At 44.8% G+C, this 15,470-nt stretch overlaps 2 protein-coding genes across 2 annotated transcripts; one reads left to right on the top strand and one right to left on the bottom strand.

Annotated features, from left to right (window-relative positions):
• Positions 1-137: 137 nt before the first annotated feature.
• CFAP144 (cilia and flagella associated protein 144) lies at positions 138-3,464 on the bottom strand. The gene is made up of 4 exons (XM_068200041.1): positions 3,299-3,464; positions 2,506-2,565; positions 1,430-1,533; positions 138-418 (listed from the first exon to the last, which is right to left on the bottom strand). Exons 1-4 carry the CDS (start codon positions 3,426-3,428, stop codon positions 314-316), a joined length of 399 nt encoding a protein of 132 aa, XP_068056142.1. The 5' UTR covers positions 3,429-3,464; the 3' UTR covers positions 138-313.
• Positions 3,465-3,507: 43 nt separating this feature from the next.
• On the top strand, positions 3,508-11,101 carry PIF1 (PIF1 5'-to-3' DNA helicase). The gene is made up of 12 exons (XM_068200039.1): positions 3,508-4,088; positions 4,162-4,267; positions 4,343-4,468; positions 4,565-4,718; positions 5,268-5,382; positions 5,456-5,562; positions 5,962-6,101; positions 6,757-6,863; positions 7,657-7,744; positions 8,282-8,427; positions 9,337-9,528; positions 9,862-11,101. The coding sequence occupies exons 1-12, from the start codon at positions 3,606-3,608 to the stop codon at positions 9,916-9,918; spliced, it is 1,821 nt and encodes a 606-aa protein (XP_068056140.1). The 5' UTR covers positions 3,508-3,605; the 3' UTR covers positions 9,919-11,101.
• Positions 11,102-15,470: the final 4,369 nt, after the last annotated feature.

Below are 15,470 nucleotides of genomic sequence, written 5' to 3'. Positions count from 1 at the left end.
TTAAGATGAAGTTGGTGACCTTGAGTTCTGGTTCATGTTGCCAATGTCAAAATAAGAAGTCTGAAGCTTTCTGAGATGTTTGAGTGTTTTTTTTAGACTGTTTGTGTAGATGGGTATAGGAACAGCAGTGAGATGAATACAGCGCCTTACAGATAGGTTTATTTGTGTCACTGTTGTCAGGTTGTAAATATGGACAGATTAAAGTTCTCTTTTCTATTGCCTCTCACTAGAAATCTGCCAGACTTGCTAGATAATGAGCAGGACCTAACACATTAGATGTCATTAACATTCTATCTGTGGCCTTCCCCCTGTGCTAGTCTTTAGGCTTCTCTCCCCGTGGTGCAGGGTAGCCATGGATGGTAATCTCAGTTGTCTGGCGTGGGAAGTAGAATCTGATATCATTGCGGTCGAAAGGAACCTGGGAAACAAAAATGACAAACAGTCATGTGCTTTTACTAAAATCAGTAGTAGCAGTAGTCCCTCCTGGGGGGAGTGATGCACGGTATTCCACTGCTGAGTAATGTCCAAATGGCAGAAGAGCAGGGTACCACTGTACTCTTCACTGCTTTGTCATGGTCAAACCTGCCAAATAAGGAAAACTTAAAAAATTAAACAACATCATCAGTTCTGACTCTGAAAATCGAACTTGCTTCCCCACACACACGTTTAGTTGCCTCTACCCTGCCAGACTAATCCTACCAGCAGTTCCTTAACACCACAGAGCCCAGCTGGGATGTCTGTCTCTACTCTTGTCATGAGTAACTAGTTTACTTGATATATAATATGAAAAGTCAATGAAGACTGTCTTATTTTATTATTTTAGTGCTCCATAACAGGTCAAAATTTGCCTTTTCCAAAATGCTAATCTGCAAAGTCAGTCACCAGTACAGCTGTTTGCCAGATACGATTGTGTCTCAACTTGTTAGTCATACTTTTCCTTGTTTATTCACACTTCCCCAGATGAATCCTCACTGGTATATCTGCTTTGGGTATACTTACATGATTATTAATTTTATGGTTGTGCTTGCAATTTGTTTGAAAGATGCTGTGCAGCAGCACATTTCTTTTCACAGTACTTCTGTACGTCACTTCCCATTGCTCACTACACCATTTCTCATGGCTGAACGCTTTAATAAACAACCCTGAGTGCACCTGTGGCATTTGGCAGTGTGCTGTCACTGTCACTGTATATGTTTTGCAGTCAGGTTTCTCAGGGGAAGTGTACTGCTTTTCTGTTCACAAGTTTCTGCCAGTGTGAAGAGTCCTCTTAGGTGTAAATTTTAAAAACTTGTTTTCTGTGAACAGCTCTGCTCATTCCCTGTAATTCTTGTTTTCCTTGTTTGTCACAAATTGTTTTCCTGCATGAGTATTTTTCAGTGTGGCATCTTTGAATCCTGTAAAGGGCTGAATCTTTAAGCATCCTACTCACCAAAGGTGTTGTATGCCAGCCAATTTCTTGGCTTTCAGTTTGTGGCTCTGAGTATTTCTTTCTTGGCACCACTGCTGCATGGTGAAGAAGATTCAGGAATTCATCTGTTGTTTTAAGAGACACAAATACAAATGAAAGTGTTTAAAAATCAGTCACCTGTGGACATGTGTTAGAATGGGATATCTTAACACTATCCAAGCAACAAGAACAGCAAGGGTAGAGGCAGCCTCTGTGCTTCTGTGAATGATACTGTCAGAATGCGCAGTGACGTTTCTACTCAAATACTTCCTGAGGAAGTTTCAAGATTTGCCTGACAGTACTGTCCTGTTAATTCTGGTATCCCTGTCTGCTGTACTGCAGCATCTTGCTTTTCCTACACCGCATCTAATACAAACCCGTGCTCCATGACAGCTCTCGACTTTCTCAGTTGCCTGAGACCTGCAGCCTTTCCCTGGTCTGGTTTGCCACCTTCCCCAGTCCTTAAATAGAGCAGGCCAACCTTACCTGACCCATTAAGGGTTTTTAGACAAAATTAACATGTTAGAAATAAGGGAGCAGCTGCCATAAGGGCTCTTGTTACCAGTGTTCTAAAGTAAGACTGGGCAGTCATTTCAGCAGTTTAACCTGCTTGGTGGTTGGGTAGAATCTGCAATGGCAGGCAACGTGTACATACAGAACATACTTCTAGGTATTTTTGTTTTCCTGAGAGGTTTAGATTCTCAACTAAAATTTTATAGTATGAATATAAGGAATTGTATATATTTTTAGTTGATATATATTTTAATTAAAAACAAAAATAAGAGCATAATTGCATGGGTGCAAACTTGTGCTAAAAATGGAAAGTAATGGGAAAGAGCCTTAAAGTGGAAAAAAACCTGCTTTACAAACAAAAATCATAAATGAGTTTAAGTTACTTACATGGTCACAGAGGTGTTTCCACATACATTTAGATATGTTAGATATCTAAATATTAGATATTTAGACAACAAAAAGATATTTTAGACTGATTACAGTTATTCAATCTTATGTGTTAATAATTTTCTTATGTAGCTACAAGCTTTTCAGAGACTTCTTACCATCTGTCGGCTCCTGTATGTTCTCATGCCAAGACATCGGCTTCCTAGCAACCATGTGAACTGGAGAGAAATGAGACAGGTGAATGACTTTAATGTGAATTTGGCATCCCAGCAGGTATAGAATATGTATTATTGAACTGCATGTGCATAGAAGAAACTGAGTTAAAATACTGATTAATGGTAACTTCTAGGAAGGGAAGGGCATTAACTGTGCTAAATGCCCTTCAACAGGACGCTGCCTGTGCTTACCATATCTGAGTCCCAGCCCAGGCAAGGCATGGCCTGCAGAGTGCCAAGTCTCCAGAAATTATTTTTCTGTGTTGTTTTAATGAAAAACTAAGACCTGAAAGAATCTACCTGAATCACCTGCCTGTGCTAGCACAGACTGTGAATTGGCAGGTAGAAAGCAATCAGGACCTAAAGGAACAGGGTGTAGTGCTGGGGCCCTCTACCCTGCCTTGGCTCTGTATTTGCACTGACTTTCTAAGTTCCACATCCTAAATAGTTGTCTCACTTCTGTGTGGTCACTGAAGGCACCATCTGGGCAAGTGGGTCATGTCTTGGTTCGGTCTCTGAGTGTGCAGACCGGTTCCTCAGGCAGAAGGGAAGTGCACCAGTTGCCCTTTCCAGCTTTACCCCCTCACTGGCCACTGCCGCCCCGCTTGGGTGCAGCTCTTTGTCCCTGACGTGCAGCTGAGCACTGCGGGCCTGCCTCCGGTCCCCCCCGACTCCCCTCGCGGCTTTTCTTGCCCCCGGGGCTTTACGCCGGTTCCCTGTGGCCGCGAGGCCTCACCGGGGCGGAAGGGGTTCACGGTGTACTGCGTGAAGAGCAGCCGCCACCGGCGCTCCCTGTTGGCGCGCTCGGCGTGGAAGCGGTTCTGCAGCGCGTCCGGCGGCTCCCGCCCGCCGCGGCCGGCGGCCATGGCCGCGCGCGTCCCGCGGCCGTGGCAACGCCCGCCTGCCGCCGGCGAGGCCGCTGATTGGCCCGCCCGGCGCTCCGCCCCCGCGCCCCCTTCCCGCCTCCTATTGGCCGCCGAGTTAAAGTCCCCGGCGCTGGTTGGCGGCGGCGCACGCGGCGCGTTTGAACGGCCGGCGGGGCGATGGAGGCGGCGGAGCTGCGCTGCACGGCGGCCGTGGAGCAGCCGCTGCCGGGGGGACTCGCCCCGCGCCGCCGCGTGATGCGCAACGCGACCGTGCTGCTGGGCCGCAACGAGCTGCGGCAGCCCGTGCTGCGGGTGGCCGGCGGCAGCGGCGCGGCGGCGGCGGTGCTGAGCTTCGCGCTGGCCGGCGACGCCGTGAGGCTCTTCACGCGGTTCGCGGGCGAGGGCCGGGCGGCGGTGCGGGTGGGGCCGGACGGCGCCCAGGTGCTGCTGTCCGACTGCCCCCCGGACGCGCTGCGCCGCTTCCTCCGCCTCCTGCGGCTCAAGGTGGCCGCCGGGTCGCGGGACGCGCCGCGCCGCCCCCGCCTGCTGGAGCGGCAGCCGCCGTCCTTCTCCGTCATCAGCCCGGTGCAGGAGCGGGACCTGCTGTGCGGCCCCGGCCGCCGCCGCCCCGGCGAGGGGCAGGGGGAGCGCCCGGCGGAGGTGAGTCCCGGGGCGAGGGGGCGGCCCCGGGTAGCGGCCCTGCCCTCACAGCGCACCCCCTCCTGTCCCGCAGGTGCCCCGCCCGGAGAGGCGGCCCCCGGCGAGGCTCTCGGCGGAGCAGGAGGCGGTGCTGGGCGCCGTGCGGAGCGGGAAGAGCATCTTCTTCACCGGCTCTGCAGGTGAGGGCTCCCGGCGACTCTCAACGGCTCCCCGGGGATAGTCCTGGCCATTGACCTGTTGCTTTTCTCTCGAAGGGACCGGGAAGTCGTTCCTGCTGAAGAGAATCGTGGGCTCCCTCCCTCCGAACGTCACCTACCCTACAGCCAGCACGGGAGTGGCGGCTTGTCACATCGGTGGCACTACTCTCCACGCCTTTGCAGGTGATGGCCTGCCCGACAGCAAGGGGCTGGGAGCTCTTACTCCCTTCCCAAAGAATCAGGAGCATCCTAAAGCATTGGTTTTTTGTCCTGTGACAGGGATCGGCTCTGGGAAGGCGCCGCTGGAACAGTGCATTCAGCTGGCAGAGAGGCCAGGGGTGCGCCAGCATTGGCTGGCCTGCCAGCACTTAATTATTGATGAGATTTCGATGGTGGATGGCAAGTTCTTTGACAAGCTAGAAGCAGTGGCAAGGTAAGCAATTGTCAGGTCAAAGCAGCAGAAATGAATTTCTCTAAACGTCCAGTCTGCTTCCTTTCTTTTGTTTTGTGCATAGATACAAGGCAGCTGCTGGTACAGGGCTATAAGGAAGCATGAAATCATAGTATCTGGGCTGATCTTTACCATGAGCTAGGTTTTGGTCATGTCCACTGCTCACTCTCAGCTGTGGCTGTTTGGGTTATTTTCTCCATCTCCTGAGCTATGTGCTATCTATAGAGCTGAATCCAGAATATATAGCTCTGCCCAAAAGGTCCCTCTTGGAAGACAGAATTAACTGTAGTATAACAGCCCCTAAAGAACCAAGTCTGGTAATGATGTCTGGGCTAGGTAAGCAAAGCAAATTTGATGTCTCATACTAGCACTGCTTAATTATTTGAGCTCTTCTGAGGCAGCTGGGGATAAACATCTTTCACTGCATGTTGTCTAGGTTTGAATATATGGACAGATTAAGAAGTAACTTCTGGGACCTGACTATATCCAGATTCTGGAGGATGTTCAAAACTTCTCTTTTATCCCTTTCAGGGCTGTCAGAAAACGGGATGAGCCTTTTGGAGGAATTCAGCTAATTATCTGTGGGGATTTCTTACAGCTACCCCCAGTCTCCAAGGCTAATGAAGAAACCAAGTTCTGCTTCCAGGTACAGAACTGTCCCTAAACTCATTCTCATACTTCAGCCTGCCTCTTTCTTAACAAGAGAATGATTTTTCCAGGCAAAATGCTGGAGGAAGTGCATCCACATAAACATGGAGCTGACTGAAGTGCGGAGACAGACTGACAAGACCTTTGTCTCAATCCTGAGTGCAATCCGTTTAGGCAGGTGAGGAGAAACTCATCTCTCTTTGTAATCCCTGCTCCCCACTGATGAGGCAGGGGAAAGAGCAGTTTGTCACTTTTCTGTACTCTGTCAGGATGTGTAGCTGTGGGCAAAAGCTATAAATGCTGTAGTTAATGTAGGCAGGTTTCATATATACTGCTCTGGTAAGGAAGGACTCTTCCTAGGGTCCCTCTGTAATTTCTGTGAATGAATTCAAAGGATCCTGAGCTGGCAGGGCTGGGGCACACACTGGCTCTGCTCTCTGACTTTATGCAGGTATCCTTCTCTGTCCTCTCTGGAGGCCTGTAGCTTGCACAGACTGATCTAGCTGTGTAGAGGTTACTGCTGCTCAAACCTGTTCCTGATCACTTTAAAGAAGAATTCCCTTTTCCTGGCTACCAGGTGCACAGAGGAGGTCACCAGACAGCTGATGCAGACAGCTGCTCACAAGTCTGAGCGTGATGGGATCCTGGCTACGAGGCTCTGCACCCATAAAGATGATGTAGACATAACCAATGAGAGACGCTTGCAACAGCTACCAGGTGAACTCGGTGGAGGAAACTGCTGGCTCTGGGGCTGAGCTCTGCATGGATGCAGTGGGGGTACTGGAGTGTCAGGTGGAACTAGTGTTCTGTCATGCACAGCAGCACCATCCAAACTGTGTGTTGGCATTGAGGTGTCTAGGGGAAAAAATCAGGTTTTTTATTTAAAAAGCCCCAATGTCACTATTTGGTTTGTAAAAGACAGCAAGCTCATTGCTTGCTGTGAGATAGGGTGGGTAATTTATTGCCTCCACACCCCTACTTTTTCTTTCTATAGCATATTAGAAAGGCCATGCTTTATCCAATTATGACTTGAATTGAAGGCTATTTAATTTTTTGCCTTTTTTGGCTTGCTGGACCTTGGATTCTTCCTTAGTCTGCTTTGTAGATCTGGTGTTGGTAGTGAGTGAAACTGCGCAAAATGCTGTCTGCTCAGTTCTTATTTACTGCTGACCTTTCATTCCTGTGTCTTTTCATGCTCTGGAAGTTATATAGGGAAGAGAAGCAATAGTGAGCTCTCTGCTGTTAGATGTCCTAGCAGCAGAGCAGAATGGATATTAAAAGGATTTACTGTTAGAAATAAATGCTGAACCTCCTGAAATGCTGTGTAGACTATGTTCAACAGTTGTAAGTTCTGTCTTTCTTTCCTTAACAGGAGAAGTGCATGTGTTTGAAGCTTTGGACAGTGACACAATGCTAGTGAAGTTAATTGATGCTCAGTGTCCTGTGGGTGGTAGAGTTGAGCTAAAACTCGGAGCTCAGGTAAGTGTGTGCACATACGTGTGTGATAGACCAGAACAAATGGAATAAGAAAAATGGAGGAATATCAGAGAAATGTATAGAGTAGATTAATATACAGAATGCAAATTCAGTCTAGAATGGTTATGCCAGGCCAACAGAAGACTCTATCCCAGTCTGTGTATCTTTTCTGCTTAGAGTCTTATCCAGACAGAAGATGAGTTCAGGTCCATATCTTGGGGACAGTGGTGATTGCCGTGACTGTGATAGACACGTCCACTCAAATTTAGAAGCTTTCCAGTAGCAGAGAGCATAAGCAGTCCTTGCCTGCAGTCTCAGCTCCAGGTACAGCAGCCCTCCCCACCTGTAAACGTATGGCACAACTTGCCATAATTGCTGGACTGGGCACCTAGGTCTGAGCTAGGGCTGTCAGAATGGAAAGGGTGTAGGGTTGTACTTAGTAGTAGCACTATTTGCTTTGGAAACTTGTTCCTTTGCTGTTTCCTGAATCTGTATATGCACAGGCTGGTGATGTCTGGTGAAGGGGAAACTGTTCCCTGGATCTGAGCTCACAGCTGTGGACAGAAATAGCTCAATTAAAATGTTCAGTACTGTAAAATGATGTAGTTAGAAATGCTAGGAAGGAAAGACTGTGAAATAATTCTAATCAAATGGGAGATGGTGCTGCAATAGGCAGGATAGGATGATTTAGCCAAATCAGCCTGATGTGCTTATGCTTCCTGGCAAGAAGTTTAGCTGCAGGTAGCTGAACAGGCTGTAGAAGCAGTGCATTAAAGATTTTTCTTTTTCTCTGTAGGTGATGTTAGCAAAGAATCTGGATGTGTCTCAAGGGCTGGTGAATGGGGCACGAGGTGTTGTTGTAGGGTTTGAAAGTGAACAGAAGGGTAAGTAAGCCTTTTGATCTTTTGTTGAGGGAAGTGAGAAAATAACAAAAGTTTGCCATCAGTCCTCATTGGTGGCTGATGACTTCTTAATTTTGTTTACAGCTTGGTAGTAATTTGAAGGAAAGCAGAGAGATCTCTGCAAGCTTGGGGCTCTCATGAGCTGTGATGTCATGCACTGCATCAGCTACAGCTATCTGTAGGCCTCTTGTGTTCTGTATTCTGTATGTAAATGTGTATGCTCATTTGAATTTCCTGTTTGTTCTGTTGAAGCAAGTTTTGATGAATTTTTGTTTTTTCTCAAAGAATAATGTTCTGCTACCTGCAAAATATATTTTTCTCTGCATCGCAACTGGTAAAATACCTGCATTTAATTCTTCTGCTTAAGTAGGTGTCAAACATCATTTCAGGACATGCTATTAACTGTCTGTGGTTTTAGGTTTGGTTTAGGCAGAAAAAAGGTGTTCTTAAGCTGCTGACATCCTGGTTGTTGATTTTCAGGAATACACCCCTGTTTTTTTCCTGCTCCCATTCCTACAGGGCTGCCTAAGGTGAAGTTTCTCTGTGGGGTCACACAGCTCATAAAAATGGAGAAATGGGTCATTAAAGGACCCTCAGGAGTTCATCTGAGTCGTCAGCAATTACCTTTAAAATTGGCATGGGCCATTTCCATTCACAAGAGTCAGGTGGGTGTTCTTGTACAGCTGTCTATAGAATTTTACACCATTCTAAACCTTTTTTCCTGGGTGAGCTTGCATTGCTGGTGAAATAGGAGGGAAAGCTGAAAGACCCTTGCTGGGTGGGGGGGAGCTCCAGAATGTGTCTAGCTGCAGAGAGATAGCATCTCTTTTGCTTGTGGGGCTGTTAGTAGTAGTGGGGTTTCCTTAAGGGCACTGCCATCTGCAGAGTTGGTGTTGGACTACAAAGCAGCATTATTTATCACTGTAGGCTGATGAGGGTAGTGCTCCCCTGAGAGCATTAGGGACCTGAGCTCTGCAGGGTAACTGAGGAAGCTGCTGGAGCCACAGCTGTGCTCTTTGGGCTGGACTCGCCCTTTGGTGGTGTGCAGTGGGGATTTTTTCAATATAACTTTCAGTGTAACAGTGTAATATTTTCAAAGTTCCTTTCCGGAAGACCTCATGCTTGATAAATACTGGTCTTGGAGGCCTGTGAATTTATGCCCATGCCACAATTTAAACTAGGCCATGCTGTAAATTCTGCTGCACCTGGGACAAGCCATGAGACAGGGCTGGCCAGGCCTTACCCAAGCTCTCAGGACTGCTTGAGAAAGGTGCCTGCCCCAGTTAACTACTAAGAGTGAAACCAGCAGGTTTTCCTTCCCTGCTGTATTGATTAGATGGGATTTATGGAGTTTGCAACAAGAGCCTCACTGGAGTTCATGAGTGGATCCCACTATCTACTAGAAATTTCCTGACAGTGGAAAAATGCTGTTGCTTTCTACTGATTCCCTTTTTTAAAAATCAAAACTTTTTACCAAAGATAGTACCTTGGACAGACTCACAGGACAGGTTAGTGTTGATACACCACAATGTTGTTTGTTTGCTCTGTAACCAAGCTCTCTGTGCCTTTGATAGGGCATGTCTTTAGACTGTGTGGAAATCTCCCTGTCTCGTGTCTTTGAAAGTGGGCAGGCTTATGTAGCCCTCTCCCGAGCCCGAAGCCTTGCGGGTCTCCGTGTTCTGGATTTTGACCCAAAAGCAGTGAGAGCTGATCCTGCTGTGCTGCAGTTCTACAGACAGCTGAGACGTCATCAGCTTCCAGCCCAGGTAAAGAAAAATCTCACGCTAGCAAAGGCTGCCTTGTGCAACCAGGATCAGAGATGTGGGCACCAAGATAGTTGTTTTTTTTTTTTTTTTCTTCCTAAGCAAGATCAACACTTGTAGTGGCAGGAGAGGTAAAACTGCAGAGAGGGCATGTAGCAGGGCAGCTCTTGGTGGCAAAATATCCACTGTAGTGTTGGGGTTGTGTAACACTACCTGGTCCTCTGGGTGAAAGGATGGGTTGGGATTCTTTGATCCTCCTCTTGCAATAAGGAATGAAGGAGAAGTGGGCACAAAATAAATTTCTGGTATTTTTTTTCTTTTTCTTTCTCCCCAAAGGACTCATTACACACCGATTCAGATACTGATGAGAAGGAGAACTGGAAATGCAACTGAGAATGCTCTTCTGGTGTCTGTGAGGTGTCAGCACAGACTGAGATGCAACAATCTTGCTGTGTATATTTGATAACATAGACAAAGTCAAAGGAGATTTTTTAAGATGTTTGCTTCATCCAGTTGACTCTGGATATGTAGAACTATCTCCATCTCACATCTCTGGAATTTGGAAGGCTTCTGCAGACCCCTTCTGAGCCCCTGTTCTGAGTACTCCTGTGTCACAAATGCAACTCTAGCAAATAAAATGACTGAACAAGGATGTGCCCAAGGGACATTTCTACAGTTTGATCTTGTCTGAGGGACCTTCTGACCCTTCTCTCCTGCCTGCTAAGTGTAATTTATTACCTGCATGTATAGACTGAGACCTGTGTGCCTTTCTTCAAGTATACAACTGTTGAGAGACAGAAAGTGTGTGTCCTCTTTGCTTGGATGGATTCACAAGAGCTGCTGACACAAGGGAAAGCAGTGCTAAATATCTGGAATACTTGATTTGCCTGCAAGAGAAGAGCTGTTCTTGCTGCCTGATTCCAGGAGTCTGCATAACTTCTTCCACAAGCAGAACTGTCAGAGCTGCACATTGCCTGTTATGCTATAGCATTTTTATTAGTCTGCTGCATACAATGAGGTGATTTTTTTTTAACCTTTTGAGATGAGCTGGCACTATTTAAAAATGGAAGTCCTACATTTTATACCCATAATCATGGAACTATAGGAACTGTGAAGATTCATTACCCCATGAGCAAGAAGGGGGTCAGAGGAGATGGGTGCTGGTGCCTTCTTGTTTAAACACATGAGGCTCCCATTCAGATGGGAGTTTCTCCTGGAAAAAATGTCTGGCTAGTAAGGTGGAACTTGAGTGTGCAATAGAGTAATGGCTAAGGACATGTGAAGTGAGCTGTAACTTCATTCATTTCAGCAAAAGCAGAGATGAGCCGAACTAAGGTACTGCCAAAGGAGAAGCTTTGGTCTTTGTATTTTAGCACTTTGCTTAAAGCTAAAGTAACTTGCATATTTTAAAATGTTTTACATATGGGAATAACATGAAATAACATTCAGCTGGAACTTGTCTCTTGCAGAGGAATTCTCTAAAAAAGCCTTTGCAGTGTAAGTAGTTGAAGGCATTTCTTGGCAGCTGCTCTCCTTAAAGCCAGGAAAGAATGTTGACTACCCAGTGGTTAACATACAGAAAGCAGACTTTTATAGGCTTTCAAAATGTATTTTTTAGTATTTCTTGTTTTGTTTTGTGTTTCTTTTTATTTTTTTTTTCTGGGCTTGAGAAGGTAGAGTCTTGGAGGAAGCAATCGTATAAGGCAGAAGTGTGACTATTATTCAGAGAGGTTCTTAATGTATCAGCACATTGTTTCTTTGAAGAAGTTTGGTGGGGAGTGGATGGAAGTACCTAGAGGTGGAGCTGGAGCCTATGGAAGGCAAATCCCAAACCTTGTGCTTGGCCAGGGGGCTGGTTTCAGATGGCACTCTTGTGGGTTTTTAAAGATGGGATGCTGCAGTATAATGAGGGATTTGTGTTGTGTTGGACTTTAAAGTGTGGGATCTGAAATGCCCAGAATGTTAAAGTGAGTTTTACTGTTGGGGTAGACAGCTATGAAGAATATGCCAGGCAAGTCCAGTCATTGACAATAAATTGGTTTATTGATTGATTATGTAAGAGCAATGAGATAATGCAGGTTCAAATCCTTTAATACCTCTTAAAAAGTCCCTGTACTCCTGTAATTGCAAGATAATTTAGAGTGTAAGACTGGTGATTATGTACAATGCAAATAAACTTTTAATTATGATCTTGTGAAGTAGCTCACTTAACTGCAGCCTTCATGGACTTAACTGAAATCTTCACAGTTGTGTTGGGGGGTGTGGGTTGGTGCCAATTTGAGATAAAATGCTAAACAGAACTTAAAGATGAAAAGGTTAATCAATGTTTCATTTAGTATTAAATCTATATGAAATATTGTGGATGCATTCTTAGTAATGGAACTGTGGAAGCAGAACCTCTGTGGCTTTTGAAGGGCTGGCAGCTGTTCTGAGGCCAAAAGGTGTCCATCTGTGTAAATTTTGGATGTTCTCACTTCCAGCTACAGCAGATACAGGGACAGGTGATGAGTTTGAAAGCTGCTATTTAAATCCTAAAAGAAGCAGTCAGGACAAATCTGAGCTGTCAGGCTCTGTTCATGGCTCCCCTTTGGTCGGGATTATGATGAAGCCTTTTTTAAATGGAATAATGCTTCACTATAAATGAGCTAAAAAAAATCTTGTAATACAATAAGTATACCTTCTTCCACATCCTCCATAACATGTTCATTTTTTTTACAGAGGTACTTTCTACAGCTAGAACTCAGTACATTGCCATGGGATTAAAAAAAAGGAATCACAACTTTTTGTTGTGGCGATTGTACTGGAAGAACAGAGATGCTCCTCCTCTCTTCCTTAGCCCGTCAAATGCAGAAGACTCTGAAGGCCGAGCGGCTTTTTGCAGGAGGCTGCCCCAGCCGCTGCTCTGCGCTGGGTGACTGCGGGGACGATTCCCGTGGCTCAGGCCAGAGCTCGCACAGCCGAGAGCTTGTGTCCCTGCCCCGCGTGGATGCTCTCGGCAGGCTCCGCTCCTGCAGGGGCAGGTCTGCTCCGCCACGGCCTCTGCGGGGCTGCGGCAGGCCTGGAGCATCTCCTCCCAGGCCTCCTTCCTCCCACGTTTCCGCCACGCCGCGGTTTCCCCCGCGGTGTGTGGCTGGCGCTGTCTGGAGCTGGCCGGGGCGGGCACGGGCGGCCCCGAGCCCTCGTCTCTGCGGTGCGGTCCCGCGGTCCCGGCTGCAGCCGCTCGGCACGGCGACCCGGTGCCACGAGCTGGCCCGGTGCAGCCCGAGCCCAGGGGCCAGGACAGGCTCCCTCAGGGCACTCGGCTGTGCGGTGACGGCCGCTGTCCCCGTGGGGAAAGCGGCTCCCATGACTGTACTCCCAAAAATAGGGGGAATGAATATTGTCTCTCTTCACAAACTGAAGAGAAAGCATTTAAACGGCTGCCTTAACTGCAGCTATTATTAAGTGAATTAAACGAAGAGTTTGATTCATAATTGGTATTTCTGTTGCCACCAAGTACAGCCGTTCTCATTTCAAATACATTCAACCATAAGAAACTGCTTTATACCAGCTAAAGCTCCATTTATGTGTTACTGGAAGCATAATTCACAAACAGAGTGTTATTAAAACCTTACCAGCTTCCAGTTTAAATTTTTGTATGGTGATTTAACACCCTTCCTCTTCTTTATGTGACATTTTCATTATAATTAAACATGAATGTGGCCTCCCAGTCTGTGCCCACAAGTCCTGTGAGCACAGCAAAGGCAGCAACAGTCCTGTTGATCTTGGATGCTGTAATAAGATTGTGTCCAGGAATTAGACCTTCATATCCAGAATTGCTCTGAATAGATAAAAAAATGCTACTCTTAAGTAATGGAAATACAGTACATTATTGGTTGTGCTATGAATGCTAATAATGTCATTTTTCTTGTAGCTATTACAAGTTTCTCATTTTATATTAGGCCACTCTGTGACATATAATTGTCTTCTGCTGTTGAGTCTAAGCGGTTCTATTATTAGCAGGAGAAAAGACATGAATTGCTAGAGATTGCATTTAGATGTGTAAAATTTCTATTTTGCTGTTTCCCATATAACTATTTTATGCTTGGTTCTATTACAAATTGTAAGATGCTGTATGGAATAGTTTAGCTGAGCTACTTACTAGTATATAATTTATATTGAAATCTGGTTGTAGAGGCAAAACAAGTTGATAAGAAGTCTAAGAGTAGTTTTTCACTTACAATTATGGAATACTGCACTATATGATTTTCTTTCTTTTAAATTTGTTATGTTGTTGATACAGGGGGCTGTCAGATGTGACAAAGAATGTATGAGAGCCCTCCTGGGGTGGCAGCACTGTAGGCACCAACAGCTTCCTAACTGGTACCACATGTGGGCAATTGGGTTCCAAGGTAACACATGTTTTTACTAAATTATTTATTACAATATTTCCACAATGACAGCTAAGATAAAGATGTCTCTGACAGAAATTTAAGATTTTTAATTATTATTATTATTATTATTATTATTATTATTATTATATGGACTTCATTGGGGTTTTTCCCCTCTTATTTCTCAAAATATATGTTTTTTATCAACAGACAGGTGAATGTGTACAGGAACCACACCTTCCATCTACTGCTTCTTAAGCCATGGGGCTATATATCAGTTTTCTGTAGGACACATGATTTTTTTTTTTTTTTTTTATTACTATAAACACCCTGAGAATTACAGGGGGATTTGCACAGACTTCCAGTTGGAGGTTAGGAGTTGGTCCAGGTCTTTAGATTTTGGGTTGTTTTGTTTATTGAAAGATCTGTGATTCCCTCTAATTGAGGTTAGAGAGGGTATAAGATATTTGAAGACAATGCTAGACATTAAATTAAAAACTTAAGTAAAACTTCTTAAGATTATTCCATTAGCTACTAATTCACAAAAACAAGGCATCACATATCTTTTAGTATTTCCAAGTGAAGGCTGGACAAACTTACTGAATGTAACAAATTAAATATGAAAGACATTGATGTAAATTAATGAAAATAACTTGGATTAAAAACTACTTCTAAAGGTTGTGATTTATCTGGGATGAGAGTATGTAGTGACCAGACTGTTTTTAAGTTGTTCCATAAGAAAATTCCAGGTAAGTTACCTTTGTGTTGGATTAATAGGACACCTTGTAATAGAATACTTGACCATAATAACACCAGGTCCTTTCAACTGACACTTGGAAATACAAAGTAAATTTTAAAAACAGGTCTTGACTCTTGAGCAATGAACTAGTAAATCATTGCCAGATTGTCAATGCATAATGCAGAGGGATGTTACCAGATCTAATTTAACAATAAAGAAGGAAGCTTTGAAATTGTTTTGGTTTTACCTGCTTCCTCTCCAGATGAGAGAGACCTTGCAATAACCTTAACCCTATTACTTGTGATGGTAGCAAGCTATTTTAACATAAAATCCCCAGTGAAAATAGAACACATGAGATGTTTCAGGTCAAAATGACAAACTTTCATAAAATGTTGTCCCTTTGTCTTCATTAGCCATAATTATTGCTGTCAGTTAAACTTTGGGACAAATACTACATGTCTTCCTTTTGTTTTAAAAATAAAAAATAAAAATGTCTCTGTAGAGACAATTTTAAGTTCATGTGCAAAATACAGTAATATTTTTGATAGATTGCTGTGAAATCTTGTGCACTCTCATATCTCAAAAAGTACAAGGTGAAAAATATTGTTTGTGATGCCCTAAATATTTTAACAGAAATATTGTCAAAACAAATTATAATCAGGTTTTGACACTTGTCCTGAAAGTGTCAAGGCCTCCATAAAATGTAATACCTCAGAAACTTCAGGCAAAAAGTTGTAAGTGTAATATTCATTCAATAACTCTGTAGGGTATAGATCATCTTGCAGTGCTCAGTTTTGGGGTCAGGACACTAATAAGAGAAAAGGTATCAGCCCTTT

Source organism: Anomalospiza imberbis, chromosome 9, assembly GCF_031753505.1.
Source record: "Anomalospiza imberbis isolate Cuckoo-Finch-1a 21T00152 chromosome 9, ASM3175350v1, whole genome shotgun sequence".
NCBI classification, from domain to species: domain Eukaryota; kingdom Metazoa; phylum Chordata; class Aves; order Passeriformes; family Viduidae; genus Anomalospiza; species Anomalospiza imberbis.
The sequence above is the reverse complement of the archived record's forward strand: the minus strand, read 5'-3'. Positions and strand labels throughout refer to the sequence as shown.